The sequence below is a fragment of the Ascidiella aspersa genome, chromosome 4 (assembly GCF_963924565.1).
Source record: "Ascidiella aspersa chromosome 4, kaAscAspe10.2, whole genome shotgun sequence".
NCBI lineage: Eukaryota > Metazoa > Chordata > Ascidiacea > Phlebobranchia > Ascidiidae > Ascidiella > Ascidiella aspersa.
The window spans coordinates 18090078-18112069 of NC_139450.1; the positions used below are offsets into that span (position 1 = coordinate 18090078).

Genomic DNA, 21992 nt, shown 5'->3' on the forward strand with positions numbered 1-21992 from the left:
AAGTCACAAGAACACTTATTAAACATTTTGAGCTTTAATGGCATTCCAAGCCAGCGATGTAGGATAATTTGTCAAGTCAAATAACGCTTTACTAGGCTTCTCCGGCAACAATTGGTCAATATAATGTTCCGCTTGTGTGCGACAGCTACTGTTACTAATAGCAATAAATGACCAATGAGTAATGACGTAGCGCATATTCGACGCGATTGACCAGGTGAAATACGGCAATATTTAGGACTAAAAAGTATAATTTTTGGTAAAACTCTTAATTGTTTTCTTTTTACAGTATTTCGTAAACATAACAAAGCATCATGGTTCAGCCAATAGCGTTTTATATGTGTTTATATATTTTTTTGATGGCAGCAACGAATGTATTTAGCAAAGGTGAGTTATGTTGAATTTTGTTAAGGTTAAATTTTGACACATGTAATTTGTTTAACATCTTTATGGAATGTGCCGGTCAAAACGAACCCAGTGCTTTCTTAACCACCCGATCCGTTAGAAATTAGTGCAGTTTTAAGCAAAAAGGCCATCCAAAGGATCAACAAGTCTGACTTTTGGACTCTAAGATCTTAGACCAGGGATGACCAACCTTTTAGCAGAATAGGCCGCATTGTCACTTTAAGAATTTTGATATGCCGCAAAAACAATTAAAATAATAAGATGACGTCATAAGTTACGTTTTATCGTGACGTCATAAAACAACTTTAAAAAAACGCTTTTCGAGAGTGAACTCGTGCGCAAATATCCTAATTAAACTTCGGCCTGGTCGCGTGAACGCGAAAAATTGAGTTTACATGCCGTATCATGTCGTTGTAAGACACTTTTGACCTAATATATTTCCTTAAAACGCTCCGCAGCACACATTTATAAAAACAACCGTCCGCAAAAACAAAAAGTTAAAATAAAACTTATACTCTAATGAGGCCGATGGTCGACATAATATAGTGTTTCGCAACGCATCACATTAGAAGGTGGCATTAGATCATTTTTCTAACTGGTTTAATGCCACTTTATGAAGCAATTTCGTGCCGTCAAGCCTAATAGATTTCGTGCGAACATTTGCCAAATCATATTCCTATACCCCCCTATGGCTAGATCAACCTTAACAAATGTATAATAGAAACTGAATCTTTTGTGTATAGCCTTCATAATATATTAATTTTTCAAATCTCTTTAGCTACACAAATATACACGTTTATTTTCGGGACTGTCACTAAAGTAGGTATTTTCAAATGTCGTCAATTAAACCCAATCTACAGGAAAACACCTGGGTTCCCGGGGCCTTTTTCTGATAACTGCGATCAATTAAATAAAGTTTATATTCCTTTTCCAAGTACCAGCAAACCTAGAATATCTTAGTAAATTATAAAAAACAAACATTTTTTGCCAACAGTTTGTGTGAATCCTCAGCCACTACTGCACGGCGAAGTATTGGGCCCAGGTCCCTATGAAGAAGGTGCTGAAATATACTACACCTGCAATGCGTCATTTATTCTCTCTGATGGTAATGAGGTTTCGAGGTCGATATGTATTAATGGAATGTGGAAACCCAGTGCTCCGCTGTGCGAACCACTGAGTAAGTATACTGTGCTTACACAGTTAGGTTTACCATAAACTGGACGTTATGCTATGGTGCCTTCAAAATAAAAACAAATTGTGCGGACAAATAAAAAAGCCAATCTGCTTGACGTGTAAGATAATTTTATTTTACGACAAATGGTGGACTAAAACGAAAATCAATGCGTTAAATCATGAATTTATAACGCTCGATTAATTTTACAGATACTGCTGTGTATACTTATGAATCGGAAATGCAATTTTAAAGCGCGCAAACCAAGTTAGGATTGTGTCACATTAATCTTATATGAATTAGTCAAGTATGTTACACTTTGGTTCAGCTTTTATCGTTTTTTTGGAGTTTGGTAATTTATAGATCGCAACAAATTTTTAGTTGTAACATTTTTTAATTATTTCTATTTTATAGGCCAGGTTAAAAAACTATTATTTACCTATATTTAATCATATGTTTTAAGTTGAATCGGTGTGCACCGACCCACCATTAGCAATTGGAGGAATCGTTCCACCGGGGCCATTCTCCAATGGAGTAAATGCCACCATAACTTGTTTAAACAACTCTAAAGCAATAGACGTTGATACTGCCACGTGTCTGTCTGGAGTCTGGCAACCGACCGTTTTGACATGTACTAAAGGTAAAATATTCGCCAGTATTGGCTAGGGATATCATATTTAGAAATATAGTATGGGGCTACGCCCTGTTTGCAGCCGAATTTGGTTGCCCGAAAAACTAACGTTAAAAACAATTTTCGAAGCTGAACTCATTAATGCAAACTGTTGGTTACAACCACAACCAGGTCAAGTTTTTTCTATATCTCACTTTTAAATGTGCAAGACTAGTGTTTATTGTGCACGAAGATTTAATTTTTGTCGTAGCCAAATTGGTCATATGTTGTTGTTGCTGACTTTTGCAAAAATACTGGCATTTTTATATCAATTCAAGGTTTTTGCAATTAATGGTATTATCCTAAAAATTATCACCATAGACATAAATATATTTAAAAAACTTTTTAAAGGGGGTGTTTAAGGTTGTGCCATATCGTGACGTCATAAAACAGCTAACCTTAAAAACACCCGCTTTTTTCGGGGCAAGTTGTGTGTAAAGAAGAAAGTGAATCAAGCTATAATCACGCAAAGCGCGAACAAGAGCTCACTCACCTTTGAGTTGAAAATATCTTCTTATACGGTCAAAAACATAATAGAAAAAATGTAGTTCGTGCCAAGCGCAACAATTTTTTAGTTTACTAAATAAAAATTGGCAAAAAAGACACCGTTTTGCGGGCCCGGTATTTAGAATAATCTAAAAAAATATCAGCAATCAGTTCTCATTTCTTCAATTCTAAAAAAAAATATAACATAAAATGCATAAGTGGCTATAGTTAACAAAAATTTATAGAGGTAAATCACAGAATTCCACACATTAAAAACTTTCGCTTTTAACACCGGTTGGTGCACTGTCTACGATGGCTGTTGAGATGAGGCATTAGACTCGATTCGAGTTTCACAGAAACTATTAAATGACGTCAAATACTGCACGTTCTACACGTTGATGGACCTGGGGGGAGCGCTCCCCTGGGACATAAAAAAAACACTGAGAAAAATACTTTAATCTATATTGAGTATCAAGTTTGGAGAACACGAATATTGTTTTAAATCCGATTTTTACTCTGAATGACACAAATTATTTTAATCCAATCACTCAATCGATTCTCCTCAATAATATGCACCCGCCCCTCGTTTCTTATATGGTCTGTTAAATTAAAGTGTCCTAAATGTGAAACGACACTTACTTCCGGCTACATACAAAACAGGGTGTTAAATTGGTCGTTTTCAAGGGTTGAATCAGGGTGGGGGACACTAGGCCATGTCCCCTAAACTATGTATTTTGCCACATTTTACTATATGAACGCAATTTTTTTAGCATTTCGCACGAACATTTAATTATTGTTTATCCTCCGTTTTAATTAAATATTTCCAGTCTAAATGCGCCGTATAAATTGTATGCTGCGTCGTACAAACTCATAAAAATGGCAATTTGCTGCATATTTGAACACCATATTTCGCCCAAGAAATGCATTTTTAAAGATTAGTTGTTTCACGACCTCACGTTATGGCGCAACTTTGTGACCCCACTAGACAGAAATTCTGGGCCGTTCCCGGTCTATTTATGTCCAGTTACGCTGCTTTAACTTTGTTATATTGTGAAACCCCCAGATCTACTAAAAAGGGGGTTCTCGTAGTAATTGCCTCGGGACTCTGCGCACTTAATTGGTCGTTGTTGAGATTTTGTAGAACGGTGGAGATAAACCTAGAACGATAAATTTTATTGCGAATCAACTTAAAACATGAAATGCTAATCGGTTATTCTGCTTTAGTACATTAGTCATCTGCAACTTGTTTTAATAAATTTCATATTTGTCAACAAACAATTTTAATGTGCTATATAGGGCAGGGATGGCAAACCACTGACCCGCGACCAACCACTAAAAAATTACACTAAAAATTACTGTTCAATTCAGGGCTGCCCAATCTGTGGGTCGTGAAAAGTGTTTTAGAGGTGACGAGTAGGCTTACATTAACTGCAACAAATGCGTGCAGAAAAGCAGACAACTAAAAGCATTTTGTTTATCGCTGTAAAACGTAAAGGGTGGCGAAAGGGAGGAAAATTAGGACCTTACAGACCACAAATTCTGAAAACTCTGGTTAAACCATACTCAAAAGCTTTCTGCTGAACTCATGCAATCCCATACTAATTCTGAAGCATTTGTTAACTATTTAGGTTCTTAATATTCGTGGGAATCCGAATTTGGAAATCGTCCAAAAGACGTGAATTACCAACCCAGACAATAACACTTAAAATGACGCATCAGCAAAGTTTCGCATAAAATGAGCATAGCATAATAATGAAATATATGGCCCACTTGTGCATTTTTAAGGATAAAAATATCAATTGGAAAAAAATACAACATCAATTGGAAAAATTGAAAAAAAAGAAAAATTAATTTGGCAAAAGAAAAAAAAGTGTATAAAATTAGTCTAGGCTAACACAGAAAGCGTTGTGAGACATATTTATACTTTAGCAATACAATATTTATATAAATACAAATGATTTATGCCTTTAAACATTTTTCGTTCTTGCAGTTAAGATGATCTCTTAAGCATGTTTTATGTCTAGTATCATAGGTGCCGTTTATACCTAACGAAGGTCTTGTTGGAATCTCCCTACCTGTTTTTGCTGTAGTACCCACAGTTGTCATAAAATCAAGCTGCAAATTAATAAAGTTCATTAACACCAAACGGGAACACACAATAAGACCTAACAAGCAACAGCACCTAAAGCAGAAAAATCTATAAAGCCATAGTATTAAAACCAACGACATAATACAGCCAAATACGCAATAATATCCAGTACAGCATGAGATCAAAATCGTCTAAATAAGACCTAAATCTGTCGGAATAAGGCCTAAATTCATCGGAATAAGGCCTTAATTCATTGGAATAAGACCTAAATTCATCGGAATTAATCCTAAATTCATCGGAATAAGGGCCAAATTCATCAGAATAAGTCCTAAATTCATCGGAATAAGGCCAAAATTCATCGGAATAAGGCCAAAATTCATCGGAATAAGTCATAAATTCATCGAAAAAAGGCCTAAATGGTTAAAATAATGCCCGAAACTATGGGTAGAGGGTATGGGACGATCGGGGGCCATCGGTCTGGCATCGGCCGTTTTGGTGACTACGATTGGACGCCCTAGTTTGGGCGGCGCCCTGATGGCGCCTGTTTTGGTACCGGATTTTTGGTCCTGTTTAGGGTTATTGGTGGGTAATGGGTGGGGCTACACCGGTTAATGCAAGGGTCTCAAACTCAAATTGCTCTGAGGGCCAAATGAGGACGTGTAAAATGCCCAAGGCCCGCAATTCACAATAAATAAGAACACAATAAAATATAAACACATGTAGGCTGATTTTAGGCCATAGTTATTTGTTCTGGTTACTTTACTGGCAGCGTTTTTCAACAAGGACCTAGATATTGGGCTTCAAACTGTCAGCAGAAACAAAATTTAGAGTTGCCTGCAGATGTGGACTGCTGGCCAAGAAACTTCTTTGTTTGCAAAATGCTGGTTTAACTTTTTATTTTTTTACTTTGCCCTGGTAAGCATCTTATTTATCGCGGTGCATTGTTTCCAGGTGCAAACCCTTGTTATACTTCTTCATAACAGCGATCTTCTGCCGGCAAATAAGGCAATAACTAGTACCTCTTACCGCGGTGACAGAATACAACTCCTCCCACTTATCTTGAAAAACTTTTGTTTCGTATGTGATTTTTCTCATTTTTGAAGCAAAAGACAAGTGTAATTTAGCTTTTTAAACTATAGCCATTTATTCAATACTAGGCTCCCGCGGGCCGCGTGTTTGAGACCCTTGGGTTAATGGGTGGGGTTAAACTGGTTATTGTTAAAATTATTAGGGGAGTTAGTGATGTACTTAGGGTGTGGTTTAGGGTTAGTTAAAGTGTTGTTTAGGCCTGATTCTGACCTATTAGGACCTATTCCGACGGTTTTAGGACTTATTCCGATTAAGACGGTACTAACACCATTAGGTATTAGTCCTATTTTGGCCTTATTTCGAATTATGTTTTATTCCGACGTTGTCGTTGCTCTTATCTCGGTCTTATGGCTGGAGTCCACACAAACATTGTACTATAGAGACTTTGCCTTAACTGGTAATATTTTTAACCCTTAAAAGTATGACAGATATGATCTTCTTCAAACACACATTTCTAAAACTATCTATTTTTATTCCATTAGACAAAAACAAACAAACTGTCTAATATATTTTAGCCATGGCTCTTTATCCATCGCAGAGTTTTTGATTTGTGAAGGTTGACAATCGAACTAAGGTTATCTTTGTAATTTGATAATTTTGCTGATTTGACAATAATAATATCTTCACTTGGTATCGGTTTGGATATCTGTAGATATCGAAATGAAGTATTAAGCATTGGACATCCATAAATCCTTGTCTTTTGTTTACTGTCATCACTCTATCAGTGACGTGCGGTGAGGTTGCTAGATGGTGAGGCACAACATTTTTCGAGTCACGTTTTTTTTAACAACCACAAAAACGGTATCGTACTAATAAAAATAAAAAATAAAAACTTAAAAACTATTCAGAGAGCAAAAACAAACTGATTAAAAAGTAGTAAAACTACATTAATATAGCCAACGTGATAATGACTACATCGTTTAAGACGTAACAGTCCATGACAATTGAAGGTGTGGCATGCCTGTGATCAACTGTTGTGGTAGGCTATTGCTCATAAAAGCTACAAAACAAATTATTATTAAGAGTACAATATTTATAATTTTTTGGGTGCCCATGGACCCCTTGGCTACGCGTATGACATGCCACGCATTCACTCCTTTTTTACCAATCTCTTTGAAAGTTGCGTGTTATTTTTTTTTGTCCAGTCGTCTGATACAAAACTTTTAAATTTGCAACAGGTCTGCCTTTAATTTTGACTTCAACTTAGCTTTACACTTCAAGAAGTCAATGTACAGTTGTACACGTACTATGCGGGCATTCAAGCTGGACGAAAAAGGTTTTATAGCTGGGACGTCACAATTGAGGCATGCCTCAAATCATAGCTAAATCGTTCATCATGTTTTCCGAGAGAATTAGCGAAAGAAAAAGGCACGCATAATGCAGTGTATGGCACTTTTGTGATCTGAAGAGAGGCACGGCTTAGCGCTGCCTCTATTCGCGTATTTCAATGATTTTGACCGCGTGAACGCTTGGTATGAATAACGCAACAGAAATAGAAGAAAAAATAAAGCACGATTTAGGTATAGAAACGTAGATATAACTGACATAACTTTTGCTTGATATATATTTTGCTTTGCCAGATGTTGACAGGTGAGGCAGTGCCTCACCTGCCTCCCCTGACTGTACGTCCCTGCACTCTATGTCAATTAATTTTATTGCTAAATCATTTTTATGACACCACGTATCTCAACCGAAAGATGTCAAAAGGTAAAATCATTAAAAATGTGTTTTTCAGCATTAAAAACTACACCAAGAACCATTAACACTTTAGTAACCTTAACATTTACGAAGCACAAAGATAATATGGTGACCGAAACATATGTTATTTCTGTTAATGTTTTGTTGGGAATACACAATAAGACTGAAAAGGCAAGCAGAAAAATGTATAAAATTATGATGTTAAGACCAACGACATAATACAGTCGACACAATAATATACGCAATATTATCCAGTACAGAAAATGATCGAAATCGTCTGAATAAGACTTAAATCTGCAGGATTATGTCCTAGATATCGGCCGTTTTGGTGTCGACGTTTGGGCGCCCTAGTTTGACCTGGTTTTGGCCCCTGTTTGGGGTTATTGGTAGGTAACGTGGGGTTATTTTTTTTATCTCGTCTTATGGCTGGACTCCGTTTTGTTAATTACTGTGACCAGCTTAAATGATGTAATTTTAGTTAGCAGATTATATTATTTTATTCTGTTTTTTTGGATTCGCTGGTCCTAATTCTGACGTCGAAAATTAATATGACTTCATAAAATATTTAAGGTTTGCAAAGCATGGTACGCATTGCTCTGCGATAAGTAATATTTTATTTATTGTGTTTCTATTATAGTATGTCCTGACCCTCTGCCTTTACTGAACGGCGAAGTTTTGGGACCCCGTCCCTACATAGAAGGTGCTGAAATCTATTACTTTTGCAATGAAGAATTTATTCTTTCTGATGGCAATGAGGTTTCGCGGTCGACATGCACCAATAGCGAGTGGAAACCTAGTGCTCCGTTGTGCGAACCACTAAGTATGTAAATAATGCTTTGGTTACTGCTGATATAGTGATATTTACCAATACGAGTCGAGTTTCAGCTAAATTTAGCGACTCCGTAGACCCCATTGCTACCACCCACGTAACTAAAATGGGGTTGGTATACAACAATCTATACTCACTTACTCACCCATTCACATAGAATAGTTCAAAAATTTAGCACCCTTAGCTATTGTATCTTTTAATGTATTATAGTGGTCATTTAAATTAATCCTTAAATACCACAGTTCACAGTTGTTAACACTCATGTGTGTGTGTGGGCAGGTTCCATTTAATAATGATATGGTTACTGTAGATCCCCCTCATTATGAAGTTGCTTGTACTAACAGAATGTGGCAAGCATTGGCCTATGGTTGTTACTTTATACAGTTCTACTTTAACTTAAAATCTACAATGCCTACAACAAGTAATGAGGAATTTACCTCGATTACTTTTAGTGTTTAGTAGTTAATATTACATATTAAACCTATTCTTTTTCATAGCCCCAAAAAACAAGGTGTAAAAAAATTTTTAAAACAAAAAACATTGAGAGGCGTTTTTCTCAAAATCATAAATTTTGAGTTACGACAGATTTGGTATCCCTGACGACATACAATTATTATTTTTTTTAGACCGCGTTGACGAAAACAATATTTAGTTTGCAGTCACAAGTTTCCACTAGTAAATGAGGCCCCATAACTTATCATTCAACCTACTTTACATTTAACCTTCTTATTAAATATTGCTTCCTGTTAAACTGACGTAATAAATTATCTTTACTCAGTGTGCACCGACCCACCATTAGCAATTGAAGGAACTGTTCCACCGGGGCCATTCGCCAATGGAGAAAATGTCACTGTAACCTGTTTAAATAACTCTAAAGCAATATACGTTGATACCGCGACGTGTCTGTCTGGAGTCTGGCAACCGACGGCTTTGACATGCACCAGAGGTAAACCGTTGGTAGATTAGTGAGAAAAGCTTTGGTACATCGGAGTGGAAATAAATGATTAGTTTATACCCAATCTGACCCAATCCTACGTTTTCAAATTGTATATATTTTTTGTTTTGAACTGCCAAATACACCTTCACAAAAAAGACCACTAAATCTACGTAAAAAATGTTTAAATTTCAGATTGATTGTAACAGTAGGTTTTCTATGTTGGTTATTAATCACGGAATTGATGCCAGAAAAAAAGTCAAATATATAAATGGAAAAATGTCGTGTCTAAGAGGTCACAACAACATAATTCATGTTTTCACTGGCTTCAAAATTCCAAATGCTTTTAAACGTCCGAAATTGGTCTCATATTAAACTAAAGGCCACCATTTACTATTAATTTTGATCTTACTTGACAATTTCAATTTATTGTTCCCAATAAGAAATGTCAGATTTAAGAAAAACGTTTCTTTTTTACATTATAAATATTCATCTGGTATGTACTTTATCAAATAAGTCGCTCGTAATGTTGGCCATAGCCTTGGAGCACTGATGGACGGTCGCCGATTTACAACACCACATTAGTCAACGGTGCGTTATCAAAAGTTAGAAATTTTGGACGAAAAGTCAAAGGTGTTTTATGGATTATAAAAAGTGCGTCGTGTTTTTTGGCGATAGTTTTAGGTAGCTTTTTTTTTATTTTGTCCTTGGAAAGGGTACTTTGCCTCGATTTTCTCCTCTTGGCAAATTCTAATAAACAGCAAATTAAACAGGGAAAAAGTAATGTAACCTTCACGTGGCTTTAAATAAATCACTACAGATAACAGAAAAGCTTGCTTTGGTATTTCTGTGTTACAGAATATCAGTAGGCTATTCCTTAAATCCAAACTGTTTATCTTCGAAAGACTCGGTTTATGAAGAGGAAGTCTTTTATTTTATGGGTTAATATGGTTTAATTGTGTCGCAGTTCCTGACAATGCTTCCAATACAATTTTTTACAAAAATTATTCTCAAGAAACACAAAAACTTTGTCAAAAGCCATAATTTGACAAATTTAGCCTTTTTTACTTTATTTTTACTTTATTTTGACCTAAAAACTTCTTAGAAACAGTCCCCTTAGGTGCTAAAAACAACTTTATTCTTTGATTCGTGGACAGACGAAGTCCTTAAAAAACTTTGACTTTATTGACTTTTATGGGCCCTATACTGATAACTTGATGTTCTCGTAATGTTTACTTTAACATTGGATAAAAGCAGTGGCAATTGATAATTTAAGTTACATAGTTGAAACGGTGACGTCATAATGGTATCATCAAGTTTCATACCTAAGTGTTGTGATTGAGTTTAGATAACGTATGTGGCCACCTTTTAACTTTACTTTCCATTGTAAAATTTAAGTCATTAAAAAAATGTTGATGACGCCTTATGACTCATAGCTTTGATGAAATTTAATTTTTTGTTACCCTTAGTATATTCCTTAATATGAGCTTAATAACGTGTGTCTATCGCCACTTTGAACTTGGAAGATCATACAAAAATTTCCGTCATGAATCAACAAAAAATCCTTTTGCTGCAATTTGTTTGATTTATAACCATGTTTACCGACCTAAAAAGATAAAATGTAATACAAACCTAACGTAAATCGACGAATAAACTTCGACGGAAGGTTACCAATGAAAGCATTATTTTCCTACCTTATCACAATCTTATAAGCCAGTGCTTCTCAACCGATGGGTCGCGACCCAAAGTTGGGTCGCTGTTTGATTTGGTTGGGTTGCCGACCGCAGTAGTCACATGTTTATACTAGTTGAGATTGGTTCTGAGCAAAATTTATCAATTAAGAAAATTAAGGAAGCAATTCAAATAATGTCTTAGAATAATTTTTAAAATTCGAAATTTTTTATGCGAATGCCTATTTTTTGTTCGCTTACAAGAAGCTGGTTTTTATTTCGCTTCCAAGAAAAAACAATTAGGTCGCCAAAGCTCAGTCGTCATACGCTTAATATTTGGGTCGCCGCGAAAAAAGGTTGAGAAGCACTGTTATAAGCGGTTCACGTTTGGCGAAGAACTCCGTGTATTATTATTTTTCCGTGTATTATTATTAATTATCAATCCTATTTCACTGTTTCAACTTTATTTTAACTCGTCCACAACTCAGGTATACTAAACAAAACGTGGTCGAATGTTATACATCGCCACTAGCCTAAAATAGGTTGCACAAATAACCTTAAAATCCAAGTATAGAGCTTCGTAACATTAGATAAAAAACCTTTTATATTATAAATTGTTAAAACATTGAATATTATCTTGATAATAAATTGCAAAGCCAAAAAGGTTGAGTAGATCGACATCATCTTGATTAAGACGTTTCGATAAGAATTTATACCATCTTTAGATAATGTTACTGAGAAGTAACTCAAAACATCACTTTTAATGAGGCCCTCCGAGTATTTCGAGTTTCTTTTAACGAGGGTTAAATAACACAGAGTGGATGAAAAATGTGAGATTTGCAGACATCTTCTGCAGCATTCAGACCATAGGGTTGATTTTGGCAGACCCGAAGTGTTCGGGCGGGCTTCAGTCGTGTTTAGATAGCGGTTACTCGAGTCGTTATCTATCCAAGACTATAGCCCCAAACTGAAAGTCGATACTTCAACATCGCTGTACCTGTTAAACACCTGGATGCTAATTAGTTCCGACTATGGAAACTTAGAATGATAACAATTGCGTCCCACCTTTTATAAGTGACGCTTTGATTTAGTTCTCAGGCACTGAATATGAATTACTTTTTTGTGGTAATTACTTTTTAACACGAAGTATTTTTTAATCACATGGAGTTTAAGGTGGTATAGTACTCTATTCAACCTGGTCAATACCAAGTTTTTCGTTTATTATTTGGTCAAACCACATTATTGATTAATTGATCTTGTGTCAACATTTTTTTTATTAAAAATTTTTAGTTTTCGCGCACAACGTTCTTTGCGAAGTCCACTCTAATCTTGTAAAATATATTTTTTTTTATGGATGGTGCATTTTTATGGATGGTGCAGGAAAAAAACAACCTATGTAGGGAGTCAGTAATCCATTTATCGTTACTTCTCTAACCAGGGCGGATCCAGGGGCACGAAACACTGACCCCTTAAACTGAATTTTAAGCCTGGCAAAAAATTGTCTAAAATTATACTTCTAGTAAGTCTTAGCCCAGAGTTCGACAACATTTTCTCAGTCGCCGGCCAAAGTCACACAGTTTTGACAAGCCGTAATACAATTTACAGAAATTTTTGTTGTTAAAATGTGTAATTTGTAAACATTTTTACCACAACTAGTAATAAGGGGCTTACCCAAGATTTTTTGCAGTTTAAAATCGTTCTCATTAAATTTTGGATAATGGTGAACCGTTCGTATACGAAGCAAAAAAAAATCTTTTTTTGGTGAAAAATTTAACACGGCTTCATCCATGATCCCAACGAAAAGGTTTGACAAAAATAGGAACATAATATAAACTTAATCGTTAATCTAGTTTGTGGTTTATATTCAATATGTCTGTTAAAATATTGTGACACAAAATGCATAGTTATACTAAGCTCGCAAAATTTTATATTCATAGGTTAGGGCTGTGGTCGGCAATCGCCGGTCCGCAAGGAGTTCATTACCGGTCCGTAGCAGGGTTTCCAGATGATATTTTGATCAAAGCCCGATTTTTTTTATTGTAAAATCTAACTCCTCGTACGTACAATATATCGAAAACGGGCCATATATAATGTTTTTTTGATGTTCAAGCGTGCTCACCCAAAAGTGCAATAGAATCGAATCATGCAAACAATGTTTATAAACAATGTTGATGTTCAGACAGGAAATTTCGAAAAAACACATGCATTTTAAATAGGACATTGAAAAAAAGTTGTTATAAATTTCCTTTACTGAACATTTGTTGTTTTTAAGGCCGGTCCGCGACAAAATTTCAGTTTTAAACCGGTCCGCAGTGTAAAAAAGGTTGCCGACCCCTGGGTTAGGGCATTCTTGGCGCCGGGCTGGAAAATTTCTTATCACAACATACTAGACTTATTGGCAGATATATAGGCGCGTAGAGCGAAAACAATTCCACTTACCTATAGTTAAAATTGGTAAAAAATAGGGTGTATGTCCTCAAGCTGAGTTTGTAAAAGAGGTGGTGGGCTGGATGAATTACATTGGCAGGTCGTAGGTTGCTGTCCACTGTCTTTCGCCCGTCTTGCTAAACTCGTTTGAGCATAAAGACGCCGTACGTCTTATCGAATTCTGTATAATAAATCGCTTCACGATGTGCGTGTTTCCGTATTTTTAATTTAGAATGTGCTGGGTGACTTTTACATAGGTAATACATTGATGGCTTGGTACACGATAAAGCAGGACAATAAAAGCAGGAGGCCTAAAAAATAAAGTCAAGTCCTAAGTGCACGTCTGAGTCGGGATTCGATAAGCCTTACTGGAACTTCGAATCCGACTCTAGCCAACTAACCAGACTTCGTCGAGTCCGTAGACCCGACCTATAGGCTGAAAGCCTTTAAAGGTAACTTAAATTTGTTATTTCGGTTAGTTTGTTCTGATCCCCAGCCTCTACTTCACGGCGAAGTATTGGGCCCTGGTCCTTACTGGGAAGGTGTTGAGATCTATTACTTTTGCAATGCGTCGTTTGTTCTTTCTGGTGGAATGGAGGTCTCGCGGTCCATATGTACTCTTGGCGAGTGGAAACCGAGTGCTCCGTTGTGTGAACCAAAGAGTAAGTGCAGTAGTGCTTGTGTGTGTATCGCAAACTGAAAATTAACGTTTAAAATCTCATAAGCCCAAATGTTCAAAAACAAATATAAAATATATATTATATGAAGTTTGGTTCTTATTTCATATTTTTTAGGATAATCAAAGTTGGGTTTCGCTTGAAACTTCAGGTAAACTACCTAACCAGAGATTCTTACCCGTGGCCCTCATCAGTATCTTAATTGTACCTTATTCTGTGCGTAATTCGAATTAATACAGCGATGATGCTCAAAAGAGTAAAATATATTTATTGTAAACACACCAAAACAAGCTGATAGATTTTCTAAGTTCGTACTTAGTTTGTCTTTTACCAATTTACGTACAACCAGAATCGTTTATTTTTTTACCATACGGATTTAGGTAAATTATTTTATTCGAAAGAAGATTCAGACCCGTTTGGTTTATAGGCAGAAAAATAATAACAAAATCATTTATTTAATGAAGATGCCTACCCAACCGTGGGAATTGTGAAACTAACTTCGTGTTATTTAAGTTTGCGCAGACCCACCATTAGCAATTGGAGGAACTGTTTCACCTGGGCCGTACGCCAACAGAGGAAATGCTACCATAACCTGTTTGACTAACTACATGGCGAAAGAAGTTATAAGTGCAACTTGTCTGGCTGGTGTGTGGCAACCGACAGTTTTGACATGTACTAAAGGTAAAATTGTTGGCGCATATTGGTATACAAAAGTGCGAAATTCAGTATAATTGTCACAAGCTCTAAATTCTTACATTTGAATAGTTTTGAACTGAAATAAATACTGTGCGATGTAACGTTCGCTTGGCAATTTATCTTAGGTAAAGGGACCTCAATAATTTATGTTAACTATTCTTTGTTGGGTAATCCATTTTGCTTCATCAATTAACCCAAAGGTTCTCTTTTCTGCCCGTGGACCCCAACCGTTATTCCAAACTTAAATTCTCCCCAAAGAAAAACAACACCTGCAAATATACCTTCCAATATGTCAATACAAAAGAAAGTATACCTCCTTAAGACTGTGAGCTATTTTAGTTCAAAATTATTAGTACCGTAATCAATTTGCTGAATGATGTTTTCATGAAAACGGTAAATGCTGACTACTAGTAAATGACAGACAGCACACGCACAATGCATTGTGGCGTGTTAATAATAAACTGTAGGCTACTCGTCAGTCATAAGTTTTGTCTCCCTTGCAAAAAATATCTGTATTTTTCAAATTGGCTCTGCTTATAAATTGATTTTATATGCATATGCACGCGAAAAATGTGCCTAATTTTTTTTTGAAACTTCTGTTTTTGCATATATTAATCTTGTTAATGCTAATATGACTACCTTAGTAACGTTAATTGTGCACCTCTTAATAACACATACAAAACATTATTTTCCGGTTATAATGTATAATTTATCACATTTTTTATTAACTGACCATGAAAGTTAGGCCTGCTTAAAGGAATTGGGCAAAACTATAAAATGATTTTAACAAGTTGCAAGACTATGGATTCAACGTATGACCGTATGTAAAGAATTTTAGTTGAGCTAAAATAGGGTTGGGATATTTTGAAAAGCGTTTACATTGGCAAAACTCCAGTTCGTTGGGGGAGCATGGCTTTACAGAATCGGCAAACTTTTCTTTCATCAAAGTTGACGTACATTTTATTAATAAAAATTTTTTGCGGTACTTAATTGGCTGAATAATTTGCTTGCATTTCACTCGTGAAGTTACATTTTTTCCATTTTGTGCAGTAAAACAACCACGTAATTTTAATTATTAGATATTAACACACTCGGCTTGAACATACAAATACCACCCGATCCGTCAGAAATCAGTGCAGTTCTAAGCAAAAAGGTCTACGACAATCAGTGCATTCAAAGGATCAAAAAGTCCTACTTTTAGACTTTGAGGTCTTGGACAATGCACTAATTTGCATTAACAAATGTGCATAAGAAGATTAAGTTTAACAATACTTGACCCAATCAAACCCAAACGCTAACCAGCGCCCTAACCCAAATAATGTGCGATAATTTAATAATTATAACGCTTCAGGCCCCAATACCTCAATTTGTGACGTAATAATCTTAAATACAATGGACGAGAAACCATCCGAGTTTGGGCTTTTTTTCCTCAGGATTTAAAGAATTATTAAAATAACGCACATTATTTGGGTTAGGATTCAGGTTAGCGTTAGGGTTTAGGTGGGTCAAGTGTTATTAATCCTATCTCACATTTTTTGTTATCTTTTCTGAACTTTTAATGAATATTTTTAATTTATCTTCGCCGGGAGTTTACCTAAAGGTCCAAATCAGTGCATTGCCAGGACCTCAAGGTCTAAAAGTCTAGACTTTTCTGCCATTGGATGCCCTGATTGTCGTAGACCTTTTTGCTTAGAAATGCACTGATTTCTAACGGATCGGGTGCAAATACTTAAATGTTTTTATGGCAAATAGCAATTAGTCTAATAAACAGAACTTTGACCAGGTACCGGTAACATTTTATTTGTTTGCCAAATAATTAGTTTCAGACACCTCTTAGGCTACTTAACACAAGTATGTTTTAACAGTAAGCATAGCCCAAGGACCAATTGGTTTTTATATGCAGTCATAGATTTTGTAAAAAAAACTATAGAGTCTTGCTTGTTGAGGTTATGCCATTATTTAACTTACGGTATAAAACATATACTATAGTGGGTAAACGTTTCTAACTAAAACGGAATAAAGAACGCAATACACAAAAACTCTTTTCTAAAGCGAAAACAAAATAACTAAAAAGTAGGCCTATTAAAATAATAAAGCTATTTACTAAACAGAACAAAAATTTGACTACTCTTAATTGATACAGTTATCGGTTTCGATATTGTATGTGTATTAGCTATATACTTCATACTGCAGTATGTATGGTCAAATCGCGGACATAAAAGCAACTTTTGCCATTTTCTCCTTGACGCAGATTTCAACACTAAATTCCCTGACATGTCAGGGAAAATCCTAATGTATTGCCTCCCTAAGATAAAAGCCATAGGTCAGGTGAAAGGGCATGTTTATGAAAACGCAGAGAATGGCGCTTGCCTAAATAAAATATTTACCAAAAAAGAAAATCCAGTTTCTGTATCATTAATATAAACACTGACGATAAAAGCACTGTTGAACCATTGCAATGCGTACCTTAAGGGTTTAATCAAAAAAATATAAGTGACCAACGAACAACAAGCATCTTCGAATTGTTTGGTTATTATTACATGTTTCCGGTTACACAATTAAATAAACCAGTTTACTATCGCTCATCAAGTTCGCATTCGCGCTTCTGGAAAGGATTATTTTACAGTTTTTTTAAAGGCTAACGCCTGACAAAATTGATCTAGTTAAAAAACATTTTATGCTAATAAAATACAGCATTCTAAATTAAAAATTTTGTTAAATACACAATTTTGTTCGCGGTTCGCGCGCACGATTTTGCCCGTCTCATTATCACTCGATTTCATTTGCGCAAAAGCGCGACGAGAGCAGCAAGTTTTTTGAGCTTATATGTTATTCGACGTTACTTTTTGATGATGCTTTGTGGCGTTATCTTTAAACATTTCATGCCCCGACCAAACGAAAATCATTGATCCGCCCCTGGCTCGCATGTAGCACTTTATGTGTCCCGCGAAGCAAGAAACATTGTGGCCCGCGATGCTGTGAACCTTGGACCACCCTACCCTAGAACCTAGGAATTCGGCCTTTGGCATCACGTAACCCACATCTATTTAGTAATATTGCAAAAACCTAAACAGCGTTTTTTTAATTAAGACCTGAACTAAACTGTCTTGTCAAAATAATTTCTAATGACTCAAATCCGAGTAACTATACTCTTTTTAGTATTTACTGGTTGTGTTGACCCGCCAAAAGCAGTGGGTGGTAGTATTCGAGGTGGGACTTACCAAGATGGTGACACCGCTCAAATTGTATGCTTTTTTGGCAACGAAGCAAAGGAAAGCACATCGTTGTGTTCAGCGGGTTCATGGAGTTATACTTCGCTTACGTGCTCGCGTAAGTACACGCAGTGCCGAATCATGAGTCTCATCACGATTATTCTAGTTCAGGAGTGAGTCGAATGATTTTAAATTATTAATCCACAGATTCTTTCCATAAACCTAGTTCAAAAATATGCTTTCCAACGTATACCAAACAGGTCATCATTTTGAAATCGCAAAGTTTCCCAAATATTGAAACTTTTTTTTTGCGGTAAAACATTGCCAATGCTTATTTTCCAGTCTTTGAGGTTTAAATATGCTGTAAAAAGAACCTATAAGTTTAAAAATACGAACGATTAATTGTTTCTTCTAGGATAAATAAATGGATAAAACATATATATCTAAGTACAGATAACGTTATAAATGGTTAAAAAACGCAAATATGTCGACTATAAATCAAACCATTGGATAAAATGAGATTGGCAAGGCGAACTTTTAAAGCAATTTCAGACGGACCTACGACCCATCAAACGTATAAAAATTATACGAAAATATTTATGGCGAATATTAATATTGAATATTATTATTTTTTTAATATTATTTTTTTTTAATTTACAAAATATAGATCAGTCTTAATATGGTGGTGATTATTTTTTAATTATACGTAAATATGTTTATTTTCGCGTTGAAAGAAATTTTTAGTTGACTGGCCTTTGGTATTTGTTAAGAATAATCATTTGTTCAGTTCGAATTATGATTAATTATTACTTAATAGAAAGTGCCATGGTACACACAGCGCATTTGAGCTAAAAAGGATTTACCAAATCGTGTAAACATATAAATAGCCATATAAGATCGTCGTAGTTGAAACAAGCAAACATTATAGTTGAGGGCATGGCTTCAGGGCCGCGCCTTCCTGATATGGCTTAAAAAATATAGCGTGGTCACAAAACACAAATGTCTATTTTGTCACAGTTGTAAAATGCGCTAATACTTACATAATCTGTATACCTTTCGCTTTCCTTTTGTCAGTTGAATAACCTAGCTTTGAATCGGTATACACTTGGCTATGCAGTATACCCAGTTAAAGAGCACTAGTTTAAACTACAATAAAAAATATCTTAAAATACCCATGAAAGTTCCTTCTGTACGTCTTTAACAGCCAAATCTTGTGCGGTTCGTGCCGTGACAAATGGAATTATCAGTTTCCGGCGTTATGTCCATGGTGATTCTGCGACGATCATATGTGATCGTGGATATCGATTTAAAAGTAGTTCAACCTGCATCGATGGTCAGTGGAGACCACCTACATTTGGATGTATACCCACGGGTAAGAAAATCATAAAAACGCTATTTCTTGATTAATGATAAAATTAAAACTTTGATTAGAATATTGTTACAACCAGGATTCAAAAGTTTTATTTAGGTTTGACCAATTTTGTTTAAAATTCGGTGGTAGTGCTATATGAATCATTTGTCAACGAGATAAAACTACAATAGACTTTACACTCAATAATTACTAACAGTTTTTGGTTCGTTATATCGATATTTGAGGTCTCCATATAAACAAGCAAAAATAGAAAAAATTAAAATTACAATAACAATTTGTTTAATACTTTTAGCTTCGCCCCACTTCGTCCGTCCCCTAGCTGGTCGCCAGTTTTCAAGATTTTATAAGCCTAAGCCTGCGAAGTGCTATGACAGAATAAATCAATGGAAGTACGGACACAACCAGAAGTTCAGTCAAATTCGCAATGGTCTTTATTACAACTGTAAATGTATAATAACAACGAATGAAAAAAGAATAGTATGTAGATTCGCTGGAGTTGTGAGCAATTTTCGCAAAACCACTTAAGAATCAAAGTTTTTTTGAGTTGACTATCCGGAAAATGTCATTTGATTTATTGTACTGTACTTACACAAATAGATTGTACGAGAGTCCTGATTTATCCCAGTAAACAAGGTGAAAAAAAAATGAAACAAAATGCAAGTTGTTTTGTTGATTCATGACGAGAAAGGTGCAAGCAACTCCCAAAATAAGCCACCGAAAAAATAATGTGTCCAACACGTCATAATAACGTCATCCATATTCCTCATAGGCTCGAAAATTTAAAGTGCTTCTAGATTAGACACCACATTTTTCCGGGGACATTTTTGTGGCAGTTCCGGGGACCTTTCCCGATATGATTCAGCGAAAAACCTACTGTTGCAATTAGTCCTAGGTTTGGGCCTTTTTTAACCTAGATTTACTGGCCTAATTATCAATAAAACAAAAATCAGATTCTTAAAGATTCCCTTATTAGTAGTGGCATCCCGGTTAGGAACCACTGTGCTAGAGTTTATGCGGCCCTTTGTTTTTAACTCCCATTACTTCCTTATAGTATTTTGGTATAAATGCATTTTTTCGAATATGTTACCCATTTCACTTTGTAGGGTTCACTTTAACTTATCAACTCTGCCCTCTATACTGTAAACAGAAACATGTTGTGATTATGTGTATGGATCCTAATAAATTAAGCTTTTGCTTAGACAGGTTTGTCTAAGATCGTATGATTTCATTTGTGAACCAATACGTTTTCGCTATACAATATATATTTTTTCTTTTTCCCCCTTTATTTAGAAACTAACTATAATTCTGGTCTTAAAAGAAACCTATGCCCTAGGGAAGTGATTCCCAAACTGTGTGCCGCGGTACACTAGTGTGCCCCAAAAGATTGTCAAGTGTGCCGCAAAACTCCTTGTAATTTTGGAAAATAAGTTATTTGTATTACCAATAGGCATACACACAAGTATTTTAGACTTGAATACGCACCATATATTACAAATTATTCATATTGAGACATTTAGATTTAGTTTGTCGTGTGTTTTAAGGGCAATTGTAAAATGACTCTATTGTTGTTCTGTTAAAAGTGTGCCGCGAAATATTAAAGATATTTTTAGTGTGCCGCGAGTCAAAAAAGTTTGGGAACCACTGCCCGTCTATGGTCATAAGTAACAGATGAAGATGATACGTTCAACATGAGACTTATAAGCATAGCCTACATTTACAGAAGAATCTGGTTATCCAAAATTGTAAATTACTATTATGATTATAAAACCTAAACCGCTTCTGTTCTCACGTTTGAACCTTCGGGTTAATAACAAAACGAAAAACTAAACTTTTAATACCTAAAAAATAATAGAAGATAAAATCAATTGACTAGGTAAAATACAAGTAGTGACGTCATGCTGGATTGAAGAGATTTTTGACAGGTTTTGGTTGGGATAAGGTTCAGTTTTTTTTTTAAATATTCGGTTCCGGTTCGGCTCCACAAAAAACGGTCCAGGTTCGGTTACCGTTCGGAAGAAATTGACCCAAAACCGGTTCATAAATTTCCGGTTCGACTTCCTGGCAATAAGCGCGATAATTTGTGAAATTCACACGAACTTTGTAAGGGTAATCAAAATTAAACAATTCATCATGCTGTGTGCTCTTTATCACTATTGCCTATTACGTTGTTCTCGAGTGGGTTTAATAAAGAGGCGGTAACGCATACACATACATCCTCCAATATATCGCCTTTAAAGTAGTACTACATGGCGATACACGTTCGGTAAATGGGAATATAATATCAAAGTAAGTTTGCTAAAGCCCGTATTATAAAGTAAGAATACGCAGCATTTAAACGTGACGAAAATATGAATTTGTCTTGAAAAGCCACCACATAACTAATCGCAAATTTACTGATTACCATTATAATTACACACTGTTTTAAAAACATTGAGCGTAAACCTTAAAACTTCGCAAAAGCGATGACTTTAATTTGATTTTTAAAGTAACTACAAAAGATGCGACCAATGTCAGACAAACCAGTAAACCCTTCGTAATAAACATTTCTGACTGGTAAATCTGCTGCAACC

The 21992-nt window shown here is 35.5% G+C and overlaps 1 protein-coding gene across 2 annotated transcripts; it reads left to right on the top strand.

The window, feature by feature from the left end:
- Positions 1 to 287: 287 nt before the first annotated feature.
- LOC146148509 (sushi, von Willebrand factor type A, EGF and pentraxin domain-containing protein 1-like) lies at positions 288 to 20589 on the top strand. Of its 2 annotated transcripts, XM_083387806.1 has the most exons (10): positions 288 to 384; positions 1397 to 1579; positions 2037 to 2213; positions 8243 to 8425; positions 9213 to 9380; positions 13945 to 14127; positions 14656 to 14823; positions 17998 to 18168; positions 19255 to 19422; positions 19715 to 20589. In XM_083387806.1, exons 1-10 carry the CDS (start codon positions 312 to 314, stop codon positions 19945 to 19947), a joined length of 1707 nt encoding a protein of 568 aa, XP_083243932.1. In that variant the 5' UTR covers positions 288 to 311; the 3' UTR covers positions 19948 to 20589. The 2 variants fall into 2 exon arrangements, with proteins under 2 accessions (XP_083243932.1, XP_083243933.1); XM_083387807.1 differs by lacking the exon at positions 9213 to 9380.
- The last annotated feature ends 1403 nt before the right edge of the window (positions 20590 to 21992 follow it).